This window comes from Halichoeres trimaculatus, unplaced genomic scaffold (assembly GCF_033239565.1).
Source record: "Halichoeres trimaculatus isolate MK-OKI-2021-1 unplaced genomic scaffold, fHalTri1.1 fHalTri1_scaffold_9, whole genome shotgun sequence".
NCBI lineage: Eukaryota > Metazoa > Chordata > Actinopteri > Labriformes > Labridae > Halichoeres > Halichoeres trimaculatus.
In genome coordinates this window covers 19,578,548-19,606,086 of record NW_027437188.1, presented here as the reverse complement: position 1 = coordinate 19,606,086, position 27,539 = coordinate 19,578,548, and the positions used below count along the sequence as shown (strand labels likewise).

At 39.8% G+C, this 27,539-nt stretch overlaps 2 protein-coding genes across 5 annotated transcripts; both read left to right on the top strand.

Annotated features, from left to right (window-relative positions):
• Window positions 1–148: 148 nt before the first annotated feature.
• LOC141797696 (uncharacterized) lies at window positions 149–16,176 on the top strand. 3 transcript variants are annotated; one of them, XM_074679326.1, is made up of 25 exons: window positions 149–280; window positions 634–706; window positions 815–900; window positions 1,031–1,104; window positions 1,589–1,677; window positions 1,761–1,835; window positions 2,928–3,021; window positions 3,145–3,304; window positions 3,661–3,800; window positions 4,010–4,121; window positions 5,570–5,687; window positions 5,900–6,040; window positions 6,142–6,255; window positions 6,350–10,153; window positions 10,275–10,484; window positions 10,653–10,834; window positions 11,214–11,339; window positions 11,707–11,782; window positions 12,046–12,244; window positions 12,844–12,980; window positions 13,313–13,609; window positions 14,021–14,122; window positions 14,228–14,545; window positions 15,739–15,775; window positions 16,021–16,176. In XM_074679326.1, the coding sequence occupies exons 2-24, from the start codon at window positions 668–670 to the stop codon at window positions 15,769–15,771; spliced, it is 6,726 nt and encodes a 2,241-aa protein (XP_074535427.1). In that variant the 5' UTR covers window positions 149–280; window positions 634–667; the 3' UTR covers window positions 15,772–15,775; window positions 16,021–16,176. The 3 variants fall into 3 exon arrangements, with proteins under 3 accessions (XP_074535427.1, XP_074535425.1, XP_074535426.1); XM_074679324.1 differs by having other exon boundaries at window positions 11,707–11,806; XM_074679325.1 differs by lacking the exon at window positions 15,739–15,775 and having other exon boundaries at window positions 11,707–11,806.
• A 662-nt stretch (window positions 16,177–16,838) lies between these two features.
• Window positions 16,839–26,595, top strand: nlrc3l (NLR family, CARD domain containing 3-like). 2 transcript variants are annotated; one of them, XM_074678817.1, is made up of 12 exons: window positions 16,839–17,185; window positions 17,920–18,117; window positions 18,817–18,909; window positions 19,258–19,426; window positions 19,537–19,684; window positions 21,376–21,468; window positions 21,796–22,148; window positions 22,250–22,453; window positions 22,706–22,881; window positions 23,013–23,283; window positions 23,713–23,928; window positions 25,620–26,595. In XM_074678817.1, exons 1-12 carry the CDS (start codon window positions 17,160–17,162, stop codon window positions 26,010–26,012), a joined length of 2,340 nt encoding a protein of 779 aa, XP_074534918.1. In that variant the 5' UTR covers window positions 16,839–17,159; the 3' UTR covers window positions 26,013–26,595. The 2 variants fall into 2 exon arrangements, with proteins under 2 accessions (XP_074534918.1, XP_074534917.1); XM_074678816.1 differs by having other exon boundaries at window positions 17,917–18,117; window positions 25,620–26,593.
• The last annotated feature ends 944 nt before the right edge of the window (window positions 26,596–27,539 follow it).

Here is a 27,539-nt window from a genome sequence, read left to right as displayed (position 1 = left end):
AAATCACTGGGACCTCCTCTTTTTGCATCCGATGTACGCATATTTCATTTCCGGCTTCTTAACCAATCATTTTCATCCCTTTTGAGACGCGCCGATACGTGCAAACGGATTGGCTGGTTCAATCCACTGCATCTCTTTTGAATTTCGTCTGGTGCGGTGGCATGGGACTGTTTATTTCTTAGCGAACACGGGCATACATAGTCGAAGGAGCTGCGCTTCTCATACGAAAACGAGTTTTACTGTACAGGAAAACTGGACTAAGTCTTACAAAGCTTTTACGGTGAGTCAGTGCTTGGGAGCATTGTGTTTCATAGCTAATCGAGTAAAGAAAGGCACTCACCTATTTAACGGACAGTTCGTGTTGGCGTAAACAATATAATAGCTGTTAACTGATAGTACAGTTTAAAACTGCATTCGTGTAGATTTGTTCACTCGGGCGACAAGTCTGTTAGCAAATTGAGAATAATGTTGGGTCGGAGGTTTATAATGTAATTCTTAATTTCCACAGGTGGTTGTAGATCAAATATGTCGACGTTAAGGGGTAGTTTTAGTAGGTTGTGGTCACTCGTTAGCTTGACCTCGTTCTGCTCTTGCTGTTGGCTTCTATTCTCACACCTTGTTTTACTTTTCCAGGTTGAAATCCCTTTGAGATAAAGGGTCAGCCAAAATGATTATAAACTTGGGCGTTAAGGCTCTCCTCGGCTGGGTAAGCCAATTAAGTTCCAACTGAAGTTTCGTTAAGCTAATTTTAGCAATACTTAAATGATTTCTGGTCCATTTTTCTAATTTTAAACAATGCTGTATTTGTCTGCAGGTTAACAGCCTTAATCTGTCGAACAAGGAACTAATGATCGAGGATTTACAAGATGGATCAGTCTTGCTGAAAGTTGTCCATATGCTGTAAGTACAGCAGGTTTGGCCCTTGTTGACAGGAGAAGGACATTGAGTTTCCAGCAACCGAACCCGCTCATACATGAATTTATGGAGATACCCACCTCTCTCTAATCTATTCTTGTTTGTGTTATCTCAGGAAGAAGGAATCCAACTCCAACCTAAGCGGTTCTGTTGAGGAGCCCTTACAAGTTGTTGCAAACTTTATAGAAAGTAAGTTTTTGCTCTGCTAAAAGAAGCTTAAGCTTTGTTTTTTTGTGTTTTTGTATGATTTTATTTTGGGCTCAATGGAGGATTAATTGAAGAATGTTACATTTTTGTATTTCATAACTGGAAAATGGAACCCTGTCAGATCTTCCCACTGTGCTACTTACAGTCCTTTAGCTCAGAAGAACACTTTGCTCCACTCTGAACACTGCTTACTGAAATTACTATTATTTTAACTTGAATGCCTCTGTGGGATTTGTTTCTCTGACTTACATATGTGTTGCACCTTTTGCCACACCTACACTGCTGTTGGGTGTGTCCTGTTGCAACTGTCAAGATGCCAGTAAATGTTAAGTTTTTTTTTTTTTTTTTTTTTTTTAAATCTAATCAATAATAGCTTTATGTGAATGTGCTTTAAAAGTTGTGACTGCATGTGTTCAATGCTGCAGTGTTTTAAAACTCACTTCTCTTTATTTGTGTTGCCCATCAGGGGATTGCAGATTTAGGCCATCCAATGGTACTTCATTATCCTGGAACAACATAAGAGATGGAGTCAACTTTTCTGTAGAAATTGCAAAGGTAAAAGGCAAAGAAGGAAATAGTTTTAAAAACCTCAAACTTTTACACAGATCTGTTTTAAATCTTCCTTTTGGTACCACCAGGTGCTTTTGTTGCTGGTGTACCACGATGTAATGAATGACCGATGCACTCTCAGCACATTGGACTGTGATGTAGAGGTAACTATGAACTGCTTTGTGGATTCTCTTGTCCCCCAATGTTATGGATCACATTTCTATCATTGTTGCATGTCTCTTATTACTGTTTAATTATGTTGAAATGCTGACTCAGCATTTCAACATATTGTTATCCTGTGACTTTATTCCACTTCTTCTTCTTCTTCTTCTTATTCTTCCGTACGTTTTTTGGCTCTTTTCACAGCCTTCAAATTTTGTCCGATTTTCACCGTTCAACTTTTAAACTATTCAGCTTGTTTAGGAATAGTGTGCTATATCTTTTCACTTTTCTAACTATTAAACTTTTTGATTTATTCAGCTTTTTCCAAAAAAATTTCTCTATGTTAAACAGATGGGAAATTTCAGCTCCTCTGACTAAAATCTGCTTCAACTTCAACAAGCTCTAACTTCAGCTTACTCCCACTTACAGACTTCATTTTTGCTTTAAAATGTTCACTGATCTTTCCACTATTGATATCTGTAATAACTTTTTTAATATCTTCAACTGTTTTTGAGATTTCACTGTATAAGCGACACAAACTTTTCACTCTTTTCACCTCTCCTCCTGCTCTCAGAGGGCGGAATGTTTTCAATTTGACTGAGAGAAGCAGCTGCTGCTACTGAAAAAAACTGCCGATTAACCTGCCATAAAATTCTCAAACTTGACTCAAATCAAACAAAAAAGGCTGCTACTCCTTCAACTTCAACTGCTTCTACCTTTTGCAGACTTTGACTCGAGACTCTGTTCACACATTAAACTGGTCCTATTCTCCTCATCTCATTTACACATTAATCATTAATTTCTGCTTTCTTCTACATTTTTGAGATTTCACTGTTTGGTTTCTCTCTCTTTTTATTTAATTATTTTAACTTTTGTAGGCTGATTTACATTTCCACTGTATCCACTTTCTTTATCCACTCATTGTCTTTTCCTCATTTCTCTTAACATTTTTTTTTCCTTTATTTTACATTTTCAGTTTTTTCCACTTTTATTCAAACTTTTCCAGCTTCAGCATTTCAACGCATTTGCTGCAAGGAAATGCAACTTCTCTAGTTTTGTACTGATGTTTGTATTTGCTTACTTTTTTCTGTTAGCGAGAGATAGCAAACCTTACTGCATCTTATGTGATGGAGAGTGAGGGCTATGTTTATCTGAGCACTGGACTTGATGCCTATTTGGCAAGAAGACGTAAGTCACAAATTTATAAAATCTTTTTACCAGTGATATGTCATATTAATAATCAGCGGTTGCTCTGTTTAAGGAGAGTTATTATCTTCAGTTCCTCTAAGAGTCACTCTTCTTATATTTCAGATTTGTCTGTGTCTCGGGAAGTATTTACGCTATCTCCAACCACCTCTACCTCCAGTGTGTCATCTACTTTGTCCCTGTCAGACGATGAGTCCCCCGTCTTCTCCCGCAAACAGAAAATCCAGTTTTTGGACATGCACACTGTGGCTTCCTCCTCGGTCAGGTACTTGTTCAAGTAAAAATCTTGGGGCTTAGTGATGTCTGAATATAGCAATATCTGGACAAGTGTTGGTATAAATTCAAACAGTCAGTGACTTGCTGGACAAAGATTATCTAAAAAATATTATTTTAGCAAATATTATCTTCAAAGGTGTTAACAAATGACAAGGGATGGTTGTCTGCTTTTATACATTATTTTTTCCTTATATATGTCTATCCTTGTATGCTGTTGTGTTATAAAACTTTAAGATGCTTTACATGAGAGTCATTCCTTGCATTATTTTAAGGTTATTGATGGTTTTTGTTGGATTTGTTTCTAATCCTTTGTCTTTTCTGATTTCAATTGTCTTTCCCCTGTAGCAAGTCTCCCCTGCAGGATATCATGAACACACCCAAATTTCAACTCAGGAAAGTCCAACGACAGATGATCAAGGAGAGAGACTACAGAGATGGGTTGGAGAGGGAGCTGGCCAGCAAGCTTGCACTCATTGCTCAGAGAGGTGGAGTACTTTAGTGTTTGTGTCTTGATAAAAAAGGAATCATTATAGTTATGGGTAAAAGAAAAAGGGTGAAGCTTGTTTAGTTCTTCAGTTCTGCATCATTTTTATACACCTTAAAGAAACAAATATGAAGTGTTCCACAGTGAAAAAATGCACATATCTGTCCCATTTGTCTTTTGTAATGAACTTCTCTGTTTTGTTTTCTGTAGAGTCCCAGATCAACCAGTTGCAGTACCGTCTAGATAAACTAAAGGAAAACCAGGGAGATCAGGAACAAGCGATCGGGGATCAAATCAATGAACTTGAGACCAAGAACAACATGTAAGTACCCAAAACAAGGATAAAGAAGTTGTGATGATTTTTAAAACTTAGTTTGGCGTATTTTTTTAATGCAGAACAGAGAAAGAATTTATTAGCAAAAGACATTGTATTTGTTTACTTTGATTGCTCTGACATAAATTCTGGACCACTTTGTAGCAAGAATATTTGTCTTGATTAAGGGGCCGTTTACACGACAACGGTTTTAGGGTGAAACGCAAAAGTTTTGTTGCGTTTCAGCCTTGCGTTTACAAGGAAACGGCGTTTCAGCCGACCTAAAATGCAAACTTTTGAAAACGGCCCCCAGAGTGGGATTTTTCTGAAACCCTGCCGACACCATTGCCGTGTAAACAGTAAGCTGGCGTTTCCAGTGGAAACGCTGACGTCACACTCTACCTCGTGCGCGTGCATACAACAGGACAGGAGTACCGTTGTTACGATCGCCGTGAACTACAGTGTTGTGCTTGTGCTGCTCAATCTGCTGAATCTGCTGACTGTCTTTAAACAAAATGTGCATCTTTTGCTCCACTTTTTAACTTAGTATTGTATACAATACACCAGACGACAGACTCAACTGTACTTCGGTGGAGATCTCCCAAAAGCGGCTTCTGGACATGACAGTTATAGCACCACCTACAGGCCTGGCGTGCTTACTACAGCGTTTTCAGTCCATGAGCGTTTCCGTGTAAACGCGGATTTTTTTTACTGCGTACTAGTGTTTTCAGATGAAACGTTGTCATGTAAACGGGGCCTAAGAAACGGTGCTCAGGCAAAATCACTCTAAGTGAAGAGCCACTAACAGGCACATCTACCCTATCTCGCCTCACCAGCCCTAGACACTGGAGAGAACTCAACCCCTCCTTCAATTCAGCTCCCTTTAACACTTTCCCACAACAGTTACTAATAACACAGACTCAGAGTTTAAGACACATAGATAAATATTTCCCCACTAACAGACAGGTGCCCATTCTCACATTCTTCCAAGTGAGATACATGTACATATAACTTAATGCGCTGTATTGATAAAAATGTAACGATAGATCAACGTTAACAGCAGGGAAAGAGTAAAAATGATTTGTACACTGATTTACAATCCAAATCCAAAACAAGTTACAGCAGTCCTTCAAATTTACCCAATTTCATGTCCCTACTCATAGCTCTACATCATTCACAAAAGATTACCATACCTTCCACTTGTGTGTCTGCTGTGTGTTAGACAGGGCAGCAGTCCTGTGCGAACCTTCCTTTGCATACAGGCTGTGATATATTTACATAACATTTTTTGCCTTTCGAATGTAGCTTAAAATTAGAAACTGGTGTGTACGTAGCATGTTTGACAAAAATATAATAAATATCATTTTTTGGTTTAGAAGAAAGCCATGCAACCTTACAAAAATTATAAGAACTGGATATAGACAGGATATAAGATGACTTTCTTTCTGCTGTCTTAGGCTACAGATGCGTCTTAATGAGATATTGAAGGAAAACAAAGACTTCAGGAGTAACTCTTCACTTATGGAGCATAAAGTGGATGAGCTGACTGAAGAAAATGGTGTGCTGTCCTCCCAGGTAACAACAGTAGTATAATCAAAAAGTTTCCAGCTCTTTAGTTGAATGTTTGTCTTCTAACCCATTAGGGGATTAGCAGTTAAAAACAGTTATGTGAAATTACTGTGTCCTTAAAAGTTCATTAGCAGCTAGCCATGTGTAACGTGTTTATGTTGGAACAAATCTTCCTTCCTAATTTCATAATGTAAGGCTTTATTTTATTATTCACACAGATGAGGGCAGTCTGCTCACAGCTAGCTATCTTTGAGGCAGAAGTTGGACAGCTGACAGAAACCCATGCATCCGCTCAGGAGGAATGGAAAAACAAAACAGGACTCTTGGAATCTGAGCTCAACCAAGCCACTGCTCAAAAGGTAGATATGACCTCAGAATAGGAGTTAAAGTTGGAGTTCATTTGCAATTTTGGTTTTTATCCACAACAATGGGCCTTTAACGTATAATCCTCATTTCTTAGGAGCTGCTGACTGAACAAATTCAGATCCTTCAGGGGAAAATTTCCTGTTTGGAAGACGAAATAAGTAAAGCCACTAAGGAGGAAGTTGGAGAGAACATGGGGCCAGTGATTGAGGTAAAGTTTACAATATATTCCAAGAAATATTCTTGAGATTAATACAACAACTTTAGAACAGATGGTTGCTCATGTATTTTCTTTTTGTTATTAGACAGCAAAGTTTGAGGCTGAAATAAACAGTTTGAAAAATGAGCTTGAGAGCACTGTTGGCTCCCTGAAAAAGGCAGAGGTGGAGATCCAGGCCAAAGAGCAGCAGCTGGCAGATTATCAGCAAGAAATGACTCAACAAAAGGATCTTTTAAAGCAACAACAGTCTTATACTGAAGAAATTATTCTGGCAAAGGATGGCATTTTAGAGAAGTTACAAAAGGAGGTTGCAGAGCAGAGAGCCACCCTCCAGGAAGAGATCCAGCAGCTCAAGCTTCAGCTTGAGCAAACGGAGCTGCAAAAAAACGAGCAAATGGCCAGACTGCAGCAACACATTGCTACATGTGAGGAAGAAGTTGAAAAACTAAAGGAAATAAAGAAAGAGAAGGAAGACCTCCTGCAGCAAACAGAACAAAAGGTTAAAGATCTTGAGAAAACGTTATCTACCACAAGTTCCCTCTTGGCTGATAAAGAGCAACATATAAGCAGTCTCAGGGGAGAAGTTGACCTCCTTATGGATGAAACCAAGAAGAACAAAGATGAAATCCACGCCAAAGAGGAAATGCTTGCTAATTTACTTCTGGAAAAGTCAAATGAGCAAGAAGCCCTTCAACAGACAATCCAGACATTGACAGTTAAAATGGATGAACTAAACTTTGCTCTCAGACAGGCTGAGCAGGAAATCCAACATAAGCAAGACCTCCTGGCTAAAACCAAAGAAGAGAACGTCCAACAGAGAGAGGAACTCCATCAGCAGATTGCTACCTGTGAAGAGGACGTTCAGAGGTTAAACCAAGAGATTCAGATAAAAAATGAGCAGCTTGTTACTCTGAAGAAAGACAGCTCACAACAGTCTGAATTATTGGAACAAGAGATAAAAGGTCTGAAAGGACAACTAGATAGTCTGAATGATTCACTCAAGAAGGCAGAAGAACAGATTCAGGCTCAAGAAGCTATGCTCACAAAGCAAGCGCAGGAGAGTTCACACCAAAAGGAGCTGCTGCAGCAACAGCTTTCTGCTTCTGAAGAAAGGGTGCAGAAAATGAACAAGGAGATCCAAGTTAAAGAGGAACAAATGAACATGTTGAAAAAACAAAACTCAGAGCAGTCAGAGTTATTACATCAGGACATCCAAGATTTGGACAAACAGGTTGAAAATCTTCGCTCATCTTTGAAAAAAGCTGAGGAGGATTTACAGTCCAAAGAAAATCTGTTTGCTGAACATCAACTGCAAAGCACCCAGGATATTAAAGAGCTCAAAATACAGGTGGCAGCATCCCAGGGTGAGGTGAAAAGGCTGGAGACAGAGATTCTTGAAAGAGAGCAGCAGTTCATTCTGCAAAAGACTGAGTCTTCTGCACACTCTGAAGGACTTCAAAATGAGATCCGAACTTTGAGGGATCAGGTACAAATTTTGACTGAATCGCTGACTACCACAACGGAAAAGTTACAAGCTAAAGAAAATGTGTTGACCGAGAAGGAAGCAGAGATTTCTCAGGAGAAGAGAAAATTTGAAACCATGATGACGACAACTGAGGAGGAAATGAGAGGGCTTAGGGAGCAAATACAGACAAAAACGGACCAGCTTGTCACACTCAAACAAGACAGCTCTAAACAATCAGACATGCTGAAGGAAGAGATACAAAATCTAAAACAGCAAGTAGCAGATATGACCGAGTGCCTCTCAAATGCTGAGGGACGAGTTCAGGCTCAGCTGGCTGTGATTTCCAAACGGGAGGAAGAGAGTGTACATCAGAAGGTGCTTCTCTCTGCTTCTGAGGAAGAGGTGAGGAAGATCAAACTGGAGATAGCGGCTAAAGAGGATCTGATGATGCAGCTGAAAACTAGCAGCTCAGAGCAGAAGGAGCTACTGAATCAAGAGATCCAAGATCTGAAGACTCAGACAGAGAATCTTAGTTCCTCTCTGAAGGAAGCCGAGGAGAAATTACAGTCCAAGGAAAATCAGTTTTCTGAACAGCAACAGCAGAACGCCAGGGAGATGGAGACACTCAAGATGCAGATAATGACATCCCAGGAGGAGGTGGACAAGCTAAAAGCAGAGATCCTTGCAAAGGAGGTGGAATCAGCTCTGCTTAAAACTGAGTCTCAAACACATCATGGAGCTCTGCAGCAAGAGATTGAAATTCTGAATCAGCAGATAAAATCTGTTAGCAGTTCTCTGGAGCTTGCCAAGGACCAGGCTCAGGCTAAAGATGTTATGATGGCAAAACAGGAGCAAGAGAGCACTTTGCAGATTGAGGCACTTAAAAAGCAGTCTGCTTTGCTGGAGGAGGAGGTTAGTCAGCTGAGAACAGAGATTCAAGCTAAAAAGTCTGAGATGGACTCCCTGAGGACTGAAAGTTGCAATGAGTCACAGAAACTACACAATGAAATCCAAACCCTGAGAGACCAAGTACAAAATTTGCACGAGTCTTTAAAAACAGCCGAAGAACAGGTACAGACAATGGAAAATCTGCTAACCCAGAAAGACGTAGAGATCTCTGAAGAGAAGAGCAAATTTGAAAACATGTTGACAACCACTGAAGAAGACATGAGAAGCCTCAGGGAGCAGATCAAGGCTAAAGAGGACCAGCTTGTTGCTATTAAACAAGAGGGCTTCAAACTTTCAGACATGCAACAGCAAGAGCTACAATGTCTGAAGAACCAGCTTTCTAATATGCAAGAGTCCCTCACTAAGGCTGAGGAGCGGGTTAATACTCAGCAGTCTGTGATTACTAAACAAGAGGAAGAGAGTGCCCATCAGAAGGAGCTTCTTTTGGTTAAAAACGAAGAAGTGAGAAAGATAAAAGAGGAGATTCAAACCAAAGAGGATCAGGTAATACAGCTGAAGACTGAGAGCTCTGAGCAGTCGGCTTCACTACATCAGGAGATCACACTTTTACAGACACAGGTAGAAACTCTGGGTTCCTCTCTGAGCAAGGCCGAGGAGGCAACGCAACTCAAAGAAGAACTGCTGGCTCAGCAACAACAAGAAAATACTCAACAAAAGCAGGCCCTCCAAAGCCTACAGGAGAGAGTGAAAGAAGTGGAAATTCTGCAAGGACAGATTATTTCACACGAGGAAGAGATTCAGAAGCTTAAAGAATCAAAGAGTGAGAGAGAGAGCCTCCTCCTCACTGCAGAGCGGCAGCTCCAGATAACACAGGCAGAGTTTTCTGCTGTCAATGCACTATTAGCTGAAAAAGACCAAAATTTGAGCACACTAAAAGAGGAGGTCGCTGCCCAAGCTAATTTGGTCTTGAAGGCAAAGCAAGAATCCGAAGCCAGTGAGAAGCTGCTGATTGAGATAAAGGAAGCGAGTTCCATACAGACGGTTTCCCTTCAGCGTGAAATACAGGATCTTAAAGAAGCGTGTGAAAACATTTCTCACAAGCTTCTGGCTAAAGAGCAGATGTTAACTGAAACCCAGCGGGAGTCCTCTCAGCAAACAGACCTCCTCCAGAAACAGCTTGTCTCACTAAAAACGGAATCCCAAGCTGCACAGGAGCTGCAAGTTGAAACTTTTAAGGAGAAGGAAGGGCTCATGGTAAAGGTCTTCCAGTTGGAAAAAGATCAGAAGGCACTTGAGAAACAACTTGAAGCTTCAGTCTTTGAAAACGAGAGGCTCACTCGAGCTATCCAAGCCACGGAGAGAGAAAACATTGCCTCCAGCAAACTGGAATCAGCGCTACACCAGAAGCTGGAACTATTGAAAGTGGAGAAAGAGCGAGAAATCGAAATGCTGAAGAGAGATCTGCAGGGACAGCTCTCAGCGAAATCAGAGGCCGTAGAACACTACAAAGCACAGGTTAGTGTGACCACATACATTGTCACTGCATTAAGAGCTCAACGTACCATCAGATAACAAATTTAAAACACCTCTTTTGCTGCTGTGATTGATTTTTTCTGAATGTTCGACTGCTTTACAGATGGAGAAGGCATACAGTGGCTATAACAGCAAGAAGCAGCTTCTCCAGGAAAGCCAAGGTCAGGTGGCTGAGCTGAAAAATTCTTTAGAAGTCAGAGAGCGGGAGGTAAAAGCTGTTACCATGGAAAATAAGATACTTCAACTGGATCTGGAGAAGGCCCAAACCAATGAGAAGAAACTGAGCAGCATGGTGGCCAGTTTAGAGGCACAGGTTGGTAGTATTATATTATATTTGTTAAATGTTATAACCGAATGTACTGAAAATGAACACACAATTAGAACACTGATCATCTCAACTGCAGCAAAAGAAAATTCTGATTCTGACTTTTTTATGCATGTCACTGGGATCATTCTCACTGTATTTTATGTTCACCTTTAGCTGGCCTTTGCTGATCGTAAACTGCGGGCACAGGACAAGATTCATGGAAATGAAAGAAGCGCTGTAGAGTCCATGTACTTGGAAGTTCCCGGTGGTCCCCTTAACAGAGTAGAGGTGAAGAGGGCCTTAAGCTCTGACAGCCTGGACCAGAGCAGTTTGGAAGACTCTTTAAACAACACAAGGTAAAACAGATCTCTGAACAAAATCTCGACTTTACAACTATTTAGGCTCATGAAAATCTCAGTATAGTATCTGGCAAGTAGTTTGATTTGTATGAAGAGCTGCGGTGTATTGAAATCATTACCAGAAAAATTTTGAAATGTATAATTGTTGTGATCAACCTTTTCTTTTACATCACAACGTAGTCTTTTCTCAAATTGCTAAACCTAGAGTCAAAGATACTTTTTAAGCAACTTCCGGTGCTTTCATCTGCCAGGGTTTGTGATTTTGGACCTACAAAGTCAGATTAATGTCTTTTCACAAGAGTTAACCATAAAGGAAAGAGTTTTAACTCTTGATGTGACATATTTGTTTATCAACACTTAATGCTTATTTTTCCAGGAAAATTTCTGCGCCTGATGAATCAAGCACCCCACTTGTCCGCAGTTCAGAGCGCTTGGCAGCCAAACGTCGAGGTCTACAGGCTGAATCTCTGGAAACCCTTTACTTCACACCTATAAACAACAGGTATGTTACACTGTAAGGACTAAAATGATAGTTCATGGAAACGCCAACACCAAGTTATCTGTCTAGCGAACAAGTAGTTTTCAGTTTGAAATTAAACAAATAAGAGTCAAGTGTCTTTGAATTTTCTGAGCTGTGTTCATTCAGGTCAGTTGAAGCTTATTTTAACATGTATGTATTCAGTTTCTTATACACTATCAGGATTGAAAGGCAGTGCGATTTCATTTATCGACTTAAAACCTGTATTCAAGAAAGGATTTTAGCCCCCTTCCTGCTAGATTTTTCAAGCTAGCTCCAGATCTATATGAGATGTTTATACTTTGAAGAGAAATATAAATCTGATTCTTCCTGTGTTTATTTCATTCCATAGGACGGACACAGCAAACAAAATGGATTCATCACGTAAAAACCCAACTTCATCAGTCAAACGTCGCAGGACCACGCAGGTTATAAACATCACCATGACCAAGGTGGAGGAAACTCACTTGCACACTAGTTGCATGTTTTTGCATGTTCACAGCTGAACTCACTGTTGAAAAGGCTTCATAGATAACTCAAAATGGTATCTGTCTTGTTATATTCTGCTAGGTTATTGTTGGCTGAGTTTTCAACAGACTTCACTCTGTGTTATGCTCTGATTATTAAGCTGTGTAGATAAAGATTGACATAGCTGAACCGTAACGTTTGTCGTATTAACGCTGATCTGTAGAAGACCCCAGGCGGCAGTGATGGTGACGAGTCTTTCTTTAGTCTGGCTTCAACTCGCTCCCAGCCAAACCTCTCCAGCGCCAACTCTGCTCGGCCCGTGTCTGCAGAGCTGTTTGACACGCCTGCCAGGATGACTGGCTCTGCCAGCGACCAGCTTATCGGACTACCTGGGTACAGAAGGAGCACAATCAATTCCCAGCGTAAGTTAAAACCACTGCATGATGGTATTATGGAACTGGAGCTGCAGCCAACAGTCATTTCCACTAGCTGTTGACTTTTTTTTCAATAAGTCAATGAATGTATTGGGCTGTAAATGCACAAGGAAATTATTTAACAGTTATTTTGTTGATAAGTTCCTGCTGTCAAAGCACTTTGTAAACCAATGATTTTAAAAGTGCTATACAAATAAAGTTTATTATTATTATTGTTATTATTATATAAGTTGACATTGCAAGCATTTAGTGTTACAGCTGCAAACTAAGCCAGCTTCACTACCCTCCATTCCCCTCTCTGTAACATGTTTTCAAATAGTTTTGGCGTCAAATGACACGATTCAATGCTTGGGTTTGAAAATGCTTAAAGCCTGCATCAGAGTTATTTTGTGGGTTAAAGTGGTAAAAAACATGTTGATTCCTCTATAAGTTACAATTTTACCCCTAGATTTCCTTCACTTAATGATAATTTTTAAAGGGGGAAGCTCCACTAAAGAGTTGTTTAGTGCAACAGTTGATTGCTGATAGGAAATACAATGAGACTAAAGGTTTGTAATGACTCCTTTTATCGTTGGTCTGTTCTTTAGCCACGAGCACATTCTGTGTGGGGGCGGAAAACGAGCCGGAGAGTGGACCTGATGATTGGATGAGGATCGCTGAGCTGCAGGCCAGAAACAAAGCCTGTCTCCCTCACCTCAAGAGCAGCTACCCTGTTGAGTCTGAGGTAGGTGGAGTGAGACAACTAAAAAAAAAAAACAATAAAAACAAAAACAAAGAAGCAGTTGCAGTCACACAGTTCAGATATTTTAAATCAGTCGTCAAACAAGGCCTGAGTGCAAACTACTTTGGCACCCATGAATAAAAATCTTGAATCATTTCTGTTCATTTTGAAACATGTTTTGCGGAATAATGAAATATTCAACCATCCCTCTAACCTTTTGAGTCTGAACCAGGAGGTGTTTTAACTGTAAAAGATGTTTTGAGTATAATACTCTGTTTGCCTTCCTTCCCTTTGTGTTTTTCCTGATGGTGGGATTAATTTCCTCTCTCTGTCAGGTGGCCGGCTTTGGTGGTGGCTTCCGGTTCACAGATGAAGAACTCCGCATGGGCGATCCATCTGATACAATCCGGCGAGCGTCGATGTTACCAGGCCAGCTGCACGACTCTCTGGCTTCACATCGTTACTCTCTCGCACCGGGACGCTCGAGTACAGCAGCCAGTACTTATTCCAACCGTCTCTCTTTGATGCCAGGACAGCTTTCATCAAAAGCTGTCAGCTCATCTCAGCTGAGGAGCCCAAAAGGCTCAAAGCGATCTGCATCCACGCTGACTGTTCACCAAACATCACCTGAGGTTGGTTTGCATTGGAATTAACTGGAATATGTGCTGCATCGTGACCTGCACAATGTCTGACCCACCATGAATGAAACTCTTACGAGCCAATTTATTTCCTTTCGAATAAACTTTTTTTATCCACCTGTAAATGGAATTTAGTTGTAAGATATTTAGCTTAAATTTGGCTTAAATTACAAAGAAATTTCTGAGATTAAATGTTTTCCAGCATTTAATATCACTGCTATCATAAAAAATTAAGTTAATTCTGCAGGAGAACACAAATCTGTAGCATACACTTTGAAGTTATTAGACTGTAAGAAATTTAATGAAAATATCAACCAAAGCAAATGTTATTCACAGAAATACCCTGTTTACGAGTTTTGTTTCTTTGTTTTACCATCTCTCTCTTCCTTTGTTTTTTAAATGCAGAAAAAGGTAAAGGCCAGCTGCTTCCCCCGTCCTCTCACTCCCAAAAACAGAAACGTTGTGACTGGACCCTCCAGCTCTCAGCTGCACCCTGCTCTCAGCCCAGTAAGTTTCAAACAGTGACAAAATAGTGTTAATGGTGTTGTTTGCTACTGAACTGTCAGGTATTGTAATCGTTCTTCAACAATAACACCTCATTCTTTTTACTAGGCTGACCGGAGGCAGTCTATGATGTTCACTATCGACAACACCCCAAAGAACAGCAACTACCTAAAGAAAGGGCTGAACAAACTGCGCAGCTCCACCCGAAAGTCTCCTGGCAAAAACTCTAAGAAATCTCCAGCACAGAAATCTGCTCACAGGTACCAGGAGAACATTACCTCAGGAACTGCACCTACAATGGCTGGACGAGCTGGCAGGTTTGGAAGCTCGAAGTCACCGCAGGCGCCAGCTAAAGGACTGAGGAAGTCTCCTCGAGCAAACAGCATGACTGGAAAGTCTCCTGGACTGACTTCGAGTGCCCGCAAGGTACATACAAGATAAAAACATCCAAAGAATACAAGGACAGACTTAGGGGATTCTTTTTTTAGGTAGTCATAGAAAAGGCATGTCTGCCTCATTTACAGTGGCAGCAGGTTGACTGCACTAGCGCAAACAGCTGCCACTTGTGTGGGTGTTGTATTCTATTATTTGATCCTTTTACAGATTTAAAATGTTCACAGAGCAAAAGTTAACTTTCCTTTTGTGTCAGAAACTTCATGTGAGGCATGTAATAGCCAGTGTTGTTTCCAGTTTTGTAGGTTTCTCTACCATCACATGGTGACATTTGTCAAAGTTAGCTTTTGAATTTGCAAGACTGAGGAATTAGCAGTTTCATCCAATTAGCACTTTGTAAGGTTTTTGGTGCTGAGCCATAGAAAAGTCATTTTTAAGTGTTTCAGAGACTGGCAAAACTTTTTTTTTAGGATTTTAAAATGTTTTGTCTGATTTGTGCTTTTGTGCTGACTATGCTACGTGTAGGTTTTCAGTCATTCAGGCCATGGTAATTCACAGCTTAATTCAAAACGACAACTGGACATAGTGGAAAATTCTGGCAGTCATTTTTCCTCTCTGAATGGCATTACCATGTTGAAATGGACTAAAGGACAGAGCTAGAAAATGTAAGCCGGTTTGTTGTCACAAGGAGCGTTAACCAATGTCTTTCAGGTCACATGACCCCTGATATAGTAAGCATTTGTTTTTTCAATAGAGAATTCACAGCTGTGTTATATGTTGGTGATATTATGTGTGTTAGGGCAGGCTCTCTACCAAGTTATGGATGTTAAAAGTTAGAACACAAGATAACACCTCTTTCAAATCAAGTCTCCTCTGTTGACAGTTTGGACTTCGCTGTCCTCAAGAATGTCTTGTTCTTAAAATTCACATTTTTAACTGAGTCCTAGATAAAATAGCTGGCTCTTCTTTGCTTGGCCATGCCTCTGTGGAGCGGTTGCATAGTTTTACAAATGTGCAGTTCCCTGCTGTTTACATTTCCCTGTTTATGAAACAGACAACAAAGATCTCTCTTTGGAGGACACCAGCTCCAAACAAAAAATGATTGCAACACTTGATTTATTCTTTCATTATTACAGTATAATTGTCTGGACCTGCTGTATTAATTGGTACATGATTTGTCTTCTATTATCACTTCTTAGTAACTTGAGGAAAACTTTTCTTTTCAGAACATAAAAGTGGAATCTGTAATGGAGATCTAAACAGGTCACTGCTCATTGAAAGTCATTTTGCTTTTGTTTTTGGGGGTTGGTTTCTTCCCACTGGCTGGTTATTGGTTGTCACCTAAAGCTATAATAACCATGGTGAAATTTTTTTTTCATAACCACTCAGAGGGTGTCTGCATGTGTGTTTAGCCACACTAATCTCAGCTGTAATAAAATATCATATTGATGTTTTCATTGAAATCTTTCAGAGATCCTAAGTTTAATCAGCTTTGTTTTACTCCACAGATGATGAGGAGGATGAAGGTGTGAGGACTGGTTCCCTGACTGGAGAAATGATCATCATCGGTTCTACTCAATCATTTTTTCCCCCATGATTGCAATTTTTTCCTTTCAGATTTTTTTTTCACAGTCTTGTCTTAATCTACCTGTATTATATTTACATGTGTGTCAATAAACAGATTTGAATGACACTCTCCTCCTGGTCGTGCCTTAAATTGCAAACATAGTGCAAACTGCTTCAAGGAAGGATATTCCACAAATCATTCCTCGAGTCAAGGATCCCTTTTAGTGGTGGTAATGGTTCGAGTCAAGGACGGTTGGGGCCCCTCATACTGGAAAGTGATCATCCAGCAGCTTTGAGGGATCATCTTCATGCATACTATAATGTGTTAAAGTATATTTTCTCTAGTGTTACCTTAACCCCCTATGCTGATCTTAACATCGATGAAAAGTAACTGCTGTTTACACAGAATACGATTTGGATAGAATATTTTTTAAGGGAAAGTCCTGTTTTTTATTGGGGTACGGTTCTCTATTTTTTAAAATTAAGTGACTTACTTTTTCAATGAGCCAGTTTTGCGGTTTTTTTAACCTGGTGGAAGCTAGCTTCTCCCTATGACGTATGCAATATAATGAAAGCATTTGTATGGTGATACTCGTGTTTCAAAAAGCAAGCATTTATTTGCATTTGACGACAGGAGCACATCGTGTTGCCGCATTATATTTTCCTGTAATAAATATGAAATATTTCATCTCCGGGCATCTATTTTCTTTCATGGTTTTATTGTGAAGGGTTTTATCCGGAAGTTACGTTTCGACCGACGGAAGAGCATTTGGGTCAAAACCGAAAGTCCGCTCCAGGAACTGTCAACTTTCGGAACGAAGTCGTTTGTTTGTCCTTTAAGACTGAATAAGTGCTCATTTTACCACTTTTTTTAAACAGGTGTAACATTTTAACCTCGTATAGTAGTTGTTACGCAAGGAATGTGTACGTAACATTACGTTTTTAAGATGACGCTCGACAACAACGCCTCGAGTGTGTGACAGCCAATTATTTTTGGATGTCCATCCTCTTCAAATCATAATTTCAGGTGTAGACAAATATACTTGACGGATAAAGTTTCTTGAGTGGTCTACACAAAGACATGGACTCTGACAGTGAAGAACGGAGGTTGGTGCATCATTTTTGTAGCATTTTTCCTCTTAACCGACTTTCCTATCTGTAACTTATGCGTTTGTGCGTGTAGTTTGTTTTTCTGTTGGTGTCATGTTATTTTATGACAGTTTAACCATTGTTACCAACTGAAGAATCAGTCCCATCAAATTGTCTAATGATGTAACCACTAAAGTACAAGTATTAAATATCCGCATGTTATACCCATGTACAGTGACAATCACAAAAGCCAAAGTCCTTCCTTTGTGGATTCTGTTGATTAGGTCATACCAAATCAACCTTTAACTTTGTTAAATTTTGACCTTTCAGGCACATAATGCCCCTAGGCACCTGGATGTAACAAAATCTGTTAGCCCTGACAAGTTGGGCCCTATTTTTCAAATTGAGCTGCTGATTTTATCGCCCCACCCTTGATGCACATTTTTAACCTTTCTCTTGTGGCTAATGTGATTCCTTCAGTCTGGACTGATTGTAACATGTTTGTCTCATCAATCAATTTGCTGGTTTGTGAACTACCTCTGAGATAAATTGCAGTTTGTGCCGGCTGGTGTGGCTTTCTAGAGCACACTTTTTGAATCCAAAGGTGTGGTACAGTTCTAAGACCCCTCTTATTCATTGTTCACATCAGTAATATAAAGCTGTTTCTCTTTTTAATAACAACTTGATGCTTGAATTTTGAAAAGATTTAAAAGCAACTGTTTTCTCACACATTTTCATTAACCCCACAGCAGAATGGATGATGAAGAGGAGAGGAAGAAGTGGAATAGGCCTCCATCCAGCTATGGTTCAATGAAGAGTGACAGTGAGGAGGAGGAAGAGAACGAAGAAGACAAATATGCAGATGGAGAATATGATGAAGAGGTTGCTCAAGCCAGCACTTCGTTCTGTCCTGTGACACCACCTAGCGAGCCTTCTGAAAATGCAACAGGGTATGGTTATCTGAAGTAAATCATTGTATCGTTATGGTGTCCTGGCTAACCTCAATCTTAAACCAAACAAGTCTTCACTTAACAAATGTAACTGCTTGAGATGCATTCATGTACACGATGCATCATGGCTGTGCTGAGGGAAAATGATAAATGCAGTCCACAACCAAGGAAAGCTTGTGTGGGTTCTCTCCGGGTACTCAGAGTTCCTCCTACAGTCTAAAAACATGCTTATCAGGTTAATTGAACACTCCAAATTGTCTGTAGGTGTGAGTGTGTGCATGAATGGTTGTCTGCCTGTGTGTCAGCTCTGTGACTGGCGACCAGTCCAGGGTGTACCCCGCCTCTCCTCTAATGACAGCTGAGATGGGCTTCAGCCACCTGCGACCCTGAAAAGGATAAGTGGTTCAGAAAATGAATGAATGAATGAATGAATGAACCAAGAATAGCCGTTCTGAGTTTCTAATGTCAAATCAGCTGGCAAGAGAGTAAAAGCCAGAAGTCTGCCTAGACAAGCTTTTCAGCAACACGAGCTGTTAGTACAGTTTTATATGTGGCTAACCAGGTTTTATTCCTTGGTTTTCTGAACAATACAGCTTGCTGTCTCACATTTCAAGAATCAAATTTGCTTCTATGGCTTAGAAATTGCTCACTGTAGGTAAACCAACTTTATGTGGTCTATTATTCCCTATTTTTTTCTAGGGTTCAACTGAATCGCTCATACTCTCCAGAGACTCTCTGCACCACTACCACATGGCAGACCCAACCACAAGGAGCTATTGTCATTGAAGACAGGTTGGAAAACATACAAGCACCGTAGTTTTTGTTGAAACTGATTGAATCAGAGGTAGCAGCCGTGATTTCTTTGGATACTTTTTGTTGACACCACATGTTTTGTTTTATTTTTGCTCATGGTAACAGCTTTGATCATAAGGATTTAGTAGCATGGGTTATACTTATCTCAGTACAGGAGTATTATGATACTTACTTTCACACTTAAAATGGATGGAATAATGGAGCAACACATGATCTATATCTATATAGATCATGTTCTGATACATTATTCATTTTCCACCATCTTCATCACTATCTGCCTTTGCAGTGCACTTTATGACTCTGCTGTGGGGTTTTCTTGTGTTGCAGTAGTGATATTGAGATTGACACTGAATCAGAGGAGGCCGAGGATGAAATTCTCTTGGATCATTCCCCCGAACCACCCGAGCCTCTTGAGCTAGAAGATACAACGCAGATGGATGAAAATGGCCAGCCAGGTAGACTCCACCCAGAGCAGGACCTGCCCTATGTATTTAAGGTTGGTGCAGCTGTTTTGGTCATCAGTAGAATTGCTGATCTCTGAATACCCAAAGAGCGCCTACATAAATCTTGTGCAACAACGTACTTTGTTCTATATTTTCTCTGCAGAATATCCAGGAAACTGTGTCAAGACTCTCCAAGGAAGAGCTTTTTAAATTCAAGATGGCGCTTTATCAATGGGAGTCAAACCTAACTCTGCAGCAGGTGATGGATGGAGACATTCTTGATTTCGTGGACAGGATCATTGAGATTCTTGGTAAGAAATCACACTGGATGTTAGGACTATCTGGAAAAAAATTGTGTTTCTGTGGGATAAAGACTCAGTTTTTTTCATGAGCACTTGCACACACTGTTGTGAGGACATGGCTCTTACTAAAGTGTATGTTTGTTTTAAACCAAATGAATATGGCGGAGATTTTCTTTTCAACACTACTTTTCTTTGTTTATGGAAACTTTTTGCCACGTACATGACAACAAGCAAACTTTGTAAACTGGTTTAGGACGCGGTTATATTCTGCACTTCTCACAGCCCGGTGCTCTGAGACATGTCTGTAACACTTAACACCAGTGGATCCTGGTTATTTCCTTCCAGTGCTCATCTATTAACTCCAGCCTCACCAAGCAAAGCTAACATGACCTCACTCTTCATTTTATTGATAGACTCTCAAGTTTTAACAGACCACTACAGAATAACTGCTGCATGTGGGTTGAAATGAACATTATCAAAAACAGCATTACACTCTATTACTCTCCTGTTTAGCTTTCTTCCGCTCTTCTGTCCGTTTTTCTTTATGTCACTCAAGCTCCAGTGTTTATTTATTTATTAGTTAGTTATTATTTATTTATTATTACAAAATAAATCCAAGAAATCATTTTGTCATCATTTATAAGTGTATCTTAGGTCTGTTTCTGTCTATTTCCTCAACCACATTGTACAGAAAAATACAGAAACCCATAACCTTTGTTAACAAGATCTTAAATTACTGTCTGTTCTAAGAGGCAGTACTGAACATGTGATAAAAGCTTTCAAGTTTGCTCTCGCTGGAACGACCTACAAATAGCATTGAAACTTGATGAACTATGTTCGTTGGACACTTGTAAGCGAAACTTGAATGCTTTGAAGGCAGATGCATCTGTCTGCAGATGTTTTATGTATTATGTATTTTATGCATTTTTTATGTACACTTGGTGTTTTGAGTGTGATGTTTATATTTGTGTCTATTGTAACTTTGTGACTGTGCTGCTGCCATAGACTGTAAAAAAAATGGACGTCCACTTGCTCGGCTCAAAGTGAGTTCTCCACAAAAACTGCTCCCCCTAGCTGCTGGCTGCAGTATAGGTTAAAAAATCTGGCTTTCCAGCCATTCCAGATGGGCTGTGGTCAAACTTTAAAAAATTAATACACCTAGTAGAAATATTTCTCACGTCCGATTATTGTGGTGATTTGAAGATATCATTTGGCTTCCTTGTATTCAAGTCCTCTTTCCTCTGAAAAGTTTCATTTTCATTAGTTATACAAGGTTAAAAACGAGGCTTTACGTAACGTTTAACAATGATTGACAGCTGCCTTTCTCGTGTATTTTTTCTGGGGATTGTAAAATATGTTGGGAGGTAGAGTCAAGAAGTGATTAGACTCTCAAAAGAAAAAAATAGTTATTATTTTTGTCCCCCAGCTCCACTCAGATTCTCCCAGAATCCCTCATCGTCTCTACTGCACAGACTCTGGCTGCAATTGCTACCAATGACTGCACTTGTGACGGGGGTATTTTGGCTTCAAAACTGTACAATGATAAATGGCAGAGCCATGCTGTCCACTCTATATACAGTCTATGGCTGCTGCCTGTCTTGACCAAGACACTCTTAGAAAAGAGATTTTTAATCTCACCCTCTTGGTTAAATGAAGGTTAAATTTAAAAAAAATTAATATATCTGAAATTCTTTCTACAGGAATGGATCGCTCTTTGTTCCATACAATAAGTACCCTCAAAAGCATCGGCAAGAAGGAGGAGGCAGAACAACTGCAGCAAAAGTGCAAGAGAGGCAAGTCACCATTGGTTTTATCTAAACACTGGTAACAATTGTTTGTGTGAAAATAGTCCAGTTAAATGTAAATTCCTCATAAATTATATTTGCCATACAAGTTATTTTTTACAAGAGGCAAGGATTGCTGATATCTTTCTGCACAAATTTGAGTGAATAAGCTTTTCCTCTGCTCTGAAGCTCCATGAATAGATACTCAATGCTTCTTAGCACTAGTTTTGTGGCAGCTACTAAAAGTGCCTCCTTGCAATACCAAACTTAAATAGGAATGAAAATAAATAAATGAGTACTTTTTTGACTGTTTTTTTCCTCTTTCTCTGAAACCAGCATTGATCCGTTATCATCTGAAGCAGCATTTGACCAGGAAGCACCAAGTCATCCGCGAGGGGGTGGTTCGAGCTGGAAGGCAGAATCTTTTAAATACCGTCTATGTTGAGCCCCAGATATCAACCTGTGGTTATGGAGGAGTTGACCCCTGCCATGAACTCAGACCCCACCCTCCATCCCCTCTCCAGGTCCCCAGCCCTGACACCTTTGTTGGCTTAAACAATCTGTTCCGACTAGAGAAAGAAGATGGCACACCGGTGAGGACAGTAGTGACCACAGGGATCCCAGGAATCGGCATGTCCGTGTCAGTGGGGAAATTCTCACTGGATTGGGCAGAGCAACGTGCGAATAAGGTGATTTCACAAATTAAATGTCATTTTAAAAGTCAAGTAAACCACATATGCTCCACATGTCCTGCTTCACTTGACCCTTTTCCCTACTTACCTGCTTTCAGGATCTGCAGTTTGTCATCAAACTATCGTTTCGAACTTTCTGGCTTCTGCAAAGCAAAGGCCCTGCACCGACAATGTCCATCATGGAACTGATAGAACACTGCCAGCCTGAGTGCAAAGACTTAACATTTCTTGAGGAAGAAGGCTGCAAGTTTCTCATCATTATGGACTCATTTGATTGTTACCTAGGTCCTCTGGACTGGAAGGTATCCCTCCAGCACATACACTCAAACACCTAAAGTGATGTATTTAATCAATCTCATACCTGAATTTTAAACATAACCATGCTCAAAAAATATAAGAAAAACTGTATTTGGTGTGTGCGTTTGTGCGCAGGCTATATTAACTGACTTATTGCCAGTTAACTCAACAAATCGAGATCAAACACTTTACAACAATAAAAAGACGTGTTGAAAGGAAAGTGATTAAGGTTTTTTATGTCTGTGCTTTCTCTCCAGAATGCTCCAGCTATCAGTGACAACACCACCAAGGCACATCTCGACGTGTTGATTGTAAATATCATCAGAGGAACGGTGCTCCGTGGTGCTCGGCTCTGGATCTTAGGGCGTCGTGCAGCTGTTTCACAAATCCCATCCAAGTTCATCGATGTTGTCACAGAAATACAGGGGTTCAGGTGTGTGTTGACAAGTGTCATTATGAGGGTTTTTTTTTTAAGTTTCTGTAAAACTGTGATGATATCATACAAAATTCCCTCTCATCTCACAACTATGACATTCTCTGTTCATCTTTCCCTCTTTTCTCTAGTGATGAGATGAAAGATGACTACCTGAAAAAGCGCTTCAATGCAGAGCTGGCAGCAAAAATTGTGGCACATTACAAGCGCCTCCCAACACTGAGGATCCTCGCTCACCAGCCCTTTGTGTGCTGGATGTTGGCCACAGTGTTTGAACGCTGCTTCCGTTGTCTGGAATATGGGTCGCACCCGCCCAAGCTGACACTTTTCTATTCCAGCATTGTGATCGTCCAGATCAATCGGAGGCTGCAGTTCTACTACGGGAGGGCGGAGAACGAACTGGTAATGACCTTTTGTCATAGACTGTTTAAAAATGGCTGGTTTAAAGCCTAATTTTGTTTTTAAAAATAGCTTTTTTTTAAAAATGGGTGGCTAGCTTTTCCTGTACTTTGTTGTTGTTGTGCCAAGGCGAGTCAACATACTTACCACAGATTTTCTTTACTTTTACCTCTAATTAATTGTAGTGAGCCTCTGGTTTGTTCTTTCATTTTGGGTAGAAGATGCAGTGATAAGAAGAGTATAGAATCATGGATTCCCAATTACCTGGTGCAATTTAAGACAAATATTTGTGTAACAATATGAATATCTTCAGAGGCTGTAGTATTCATTGAGACTGTTCTTTTGCCACACTCTTAAATCCAAGAGAAAAAAAAAGCCAACAAATGGTAAAATTTCAATGATTTGCAAATTTGATGTCCTCTCTTTTTGCAGAAATGGTCCAATGACGAGAGGAATCTTTTGACAAAGATGGGTAGGCTGGCCTTTAAGATGCTGGAGAGGAACACTGGTGTGTTCTTTGAGGAGGACGTGAAGGAGTGCGGCCTGAAGTTGACGGAGGTGGCTGTGTATTCTGGCCTGTGCACTGAGCTCCCCACTGCTGCCCCAGATGGAAGAAGAAGATTCTGCTTTGTCCACCTCTCCTTACAGGTAAAAAAAAAAAAATCTGATCAGAAGACCCAAGACACTGTGGAGAGTGGTTGTATGAGGTAACAAAGATAGTATTGTAGATCTAGTGTTTCAGAAGAGAGAGGCCTCACGATATGATAGTGGTGGGAATTAAAGTTGTTTTTTGAGATGTGTGAAAGTTATCATTTTCTCTTTTTCAGCATCATTTAAGTTTTTCACAGCAAGGATGAAATTCCCCTCAACATGAGCTCACCTTTGAACTTTATTTCTTTGATACAACTGTAACAAAACAGGTACTGCGATGTGGTGAAAATGAAATGGAAATCAAACCAACTTTTGACCCCTCATGAAATGCATTATTGAGTAAAAGCGAGACTGGATGAAGTTCCAAAATAATATTTATTCTTCTTTCCATGTGATAGAGTATTATTTTATTGCCCAGGATTGGGTGGAGTGTTGTGAATATTGTAGTGGTTCACTCCTTCACTTACTGGTGATGAGGTAACTGCATGTAAAATGTAGCAAGCTAGCCTACCACTACTTTAAAACTGAGCTATGCTTTGCCTTGCTGAAACTACCCACCAGACGACTGTCTCTAGATGAGGAGGATTACATTCATGCAATAAAGCACAAGTTGTTGAAAACTACTGATTCAGAAAACACTGATACTGTTGACTCATTGACGGCACATAGTAACAGTACATTAAATATTTTTGAAGCCCCCTGCTGCTCCTTTACAGAGTTGTTAGATCAGGGGTGGCCCACCTGCGGCATGTGGGTGTTTGCCTTTCCGTGTGTGGCTCTTTGATTCTTTAAACCATTCATCAATAAATAAATAAATAAATAAATATATATATATATATATATATATATATATATATATATATATATATATATATATATATATATATATATATATATATATATATATATATATATATTTAGATTTATATATTTAGATTTATATTTATGCCAACATTGGGATCAGTATTGATCAATCAATACTTGGGTGATGAGATTGATGCTTGAGTTTCAGTTTCTCTTCTCTACATGTGCCCCTCTCAATCTAAATGTGCTCATAGCTTTCTTTCTAGATATATCGGGTAGATAGATATACAGGTAGACATACAGAGATAGATAGATAGATAGATGGATAGATAGACAGATAGATAGATGGATCTTTGTGTCTTCAGCTGTAAAAACAGAAATTTGTCTTTGACACGGCTTTAAGTAGGAATTGAAACACAAAAACACAATTAATCTAGCTTTGAAAATTGGAAATTTTCATTTTATATCATTTTGTTGATGTGTGAGAGGAAGTGCATTTGTGAGACCACATGTGTGATGTGGCTCTTTGTTGTACCACGGTAATTTTTGTAACTCTTTGTCTCTGACTGGTTGGCCATCCCTGTGTTAGATGGTGATCAGAGAGTTCAAGGTAACATAGATCTATCCAAGGTCCTCCAGAGTTTTAACTCCCTAAGGTCACAAGACACCACTGAGGCATCGTGTCAAGTGAGGTTGTGTTTTCTAAGCAAGTTTACATTACGTCTTCATATTAGGTTTTATTTGATTAATGTTTGTATATACCAAAATACTGTAAATGTTTGTGAGACAGGCCAAGAACGCCAATACAATAATCCATTCAGTAACAGGAAGACCATCTGTCTGCCTGCAGAAATCCAAAAGCAATGTCTTTTCTTCTCTTTTAGGAGTTCATGGCTGCTCTTTACGTCTTCACCATGTTCCGCACAGAGTCGAAGAATGTTCTAGAGTCGGGGGGTTTGCCCATGAGGCTCTTTGCATCTAGGGATCAGAACAAAACAGCAGCAGGCTTGGTCCATTGTGCCTTGGAGCGAACCTACAAATCCCAGTTTGGCCACTACGACATGTTCCTGCGCTTTCTGTGTGGCATCATTTCCCCATCCTGCCATGACAACCAGCTGAGACGATATCTCTTCCACCATGATGCACCAAGGCTCGGTGGACAGGACGAAGTGCAGCAGCTCCTGGAGCAGACGATACAGACCGCTGAGGAGAAGTACAGGGACCGGGTGGACAACTTAAAGGAGTGCCTTCGAGAATTAACCCAGGAAGTGGAGTGAGCTAGGGGTGGGTTAAAATCATGCAGTCACTTTTTGGGATGTGATGGATGTAAGAAAAGTACCAGTGGCTTTGAAAAGACACCAAAGATTCAGTATTCTGTTCTACTCTGTGCTCAGGTAACGTCCAGTTTATGCTCTTGTTCTGCTTGATGTTGATCATGTCTTACAACGAACCCTGGTAATTCTCCCTAAAGGATTTGCTTTATTTTTGATTCTGTGAAACTTTTATCAGACTTATTTTTCCTCCTTAATTCAGAGAAACGAAAGAATAACTATTTGAAGTTATTCTCTCAAAGAAAGGTGTGAATTTTAAGTTTACAAAGACTATCATGGTGCAAAGTATTGTGACAAATGAATGATGAATTTTACATTTGAAACTGTTTTGCATTAAATCATATTGTTTGTACCTGTGTCTTTTGGTATGGCTCTTTGAGAAGCTTTTAGAGGTTTTCTTATCTGCGTGCCACTACAACCATTCATCAGTGCAATGTTGATTGTTTTCTGGGCATTCTGTGATGACTTCTTTGTTGAAGCACATGCAGAGTTATCAATCAGTTTGTCAACCTGTTCTATAATTTTTTTCCCTTAAACACTGTAGTCCTGAACTTTCACTTATTAAAGCGTATTCTTTTTAGGATTGTCCATGATGGGCTTCCTTATCAAATGTGTGACTCTTAAAAATGAATGATGCAAAACAAGAAGAGAAAAGTTGTTTATTGGTATGTTAATAGTAGTGAACACATCTTTAACTGTTTACAATGTTTGAACAAACTGGTGTTACAGAAGGAATAAGAATAATAATCAGCTGTTTAAGGACAAATGAAAAGAGAAAACAAAAATTCAGAAGTTCAGGAAGAAGTCTTTGTAAAACTGGAAAGCAATCTATTATGATGATGAACTATCATCCTCTTCACTGTGTGTAAAGATAGGGAATCAACAAAAGGAAGTCATCAAAGACAACGTCATAAAAATAATTTTAGGTTGGATCTTAAGAATCGGAATGGCTGCTTTGGCAGATAAAGGGCAGCTGAACTTGGCATTTCTCATCTTGAAACTTGAATCCCATTTGGTTTGTATCCCAAATGATTTTTCCACAGTGGTTGTTGTAGGGGTCTTTGGGGTGACTGTTCAATGAAAAGTTGGGTGGAAGTTTTTCTCCTGAGATCCACATCCAGGGAGGGGAGCAGCCAAAGATGGACCTCTCCAGACCAATCCAGACCCCTTTTAGAATAGTTTCTTTGGAACATTTTTCAAGGATTTCTTTCACCTTGTCCTGGTTTTCATCAGAAATTTGGACCAGGGAAGATTTTTTGTTGCGGCAGTACTCAAAGGCATCAATCCAGCTTTTGGTTTCACAGTGAAGCTCAGGACCTGCATCAATGGGAAAAAAAGATGAGAATGAAGGTTTGCATGTCGCTGGGAAACACAACACATATACTCTATCTGCATCCTGTATCTCTACATCTGCCTCTTATTTTGTTTTCTTTACTACAATAATAATCGTATAATGATAATAATAAACTTTAT

Coding starts and splice junctions, on each gene's coding strand:
- LOC141797696 (XM_074679324.1), top strand. CDS start 668: ATGATTATAAACTTGGGCGTTAAGGCTCTCCTCGGCTGG. Junction 4,122..5,569: donor CTTGAGACCAAGAACAACAT/GTAAGTACCCAA, acceptor CTGCTGTCTTAG/GCTACAGATGCGTCTTAATG. Junction 12,981..13,312: donor GCTACCCTGTTGAGTCTGAG/GTAGGTGGAGTG, acceptor TCTCTCTGTCAG/GTGGCCGGCTTTGGTGGTGG.
- nlrc3l (XM_074678816.1), top strand. CDS start 17,160: ATGGACTCTGACAGTGAAGAACGGAG. Junction 19,427..19,536: donor ACCTGCCCTATGTATTTAAG/GTTGGTGCAGCT, acceptor TTTTCTCTGCAG/AATATCCAGGAAACTGTGTC. Junction 21,469..21,795: donor GCAGCAAAAGTGCAAGAGAG/GCAAGTCACCAT, acceptor CTCTGAAACCAG/CATTGATCCGTTATCATCTG.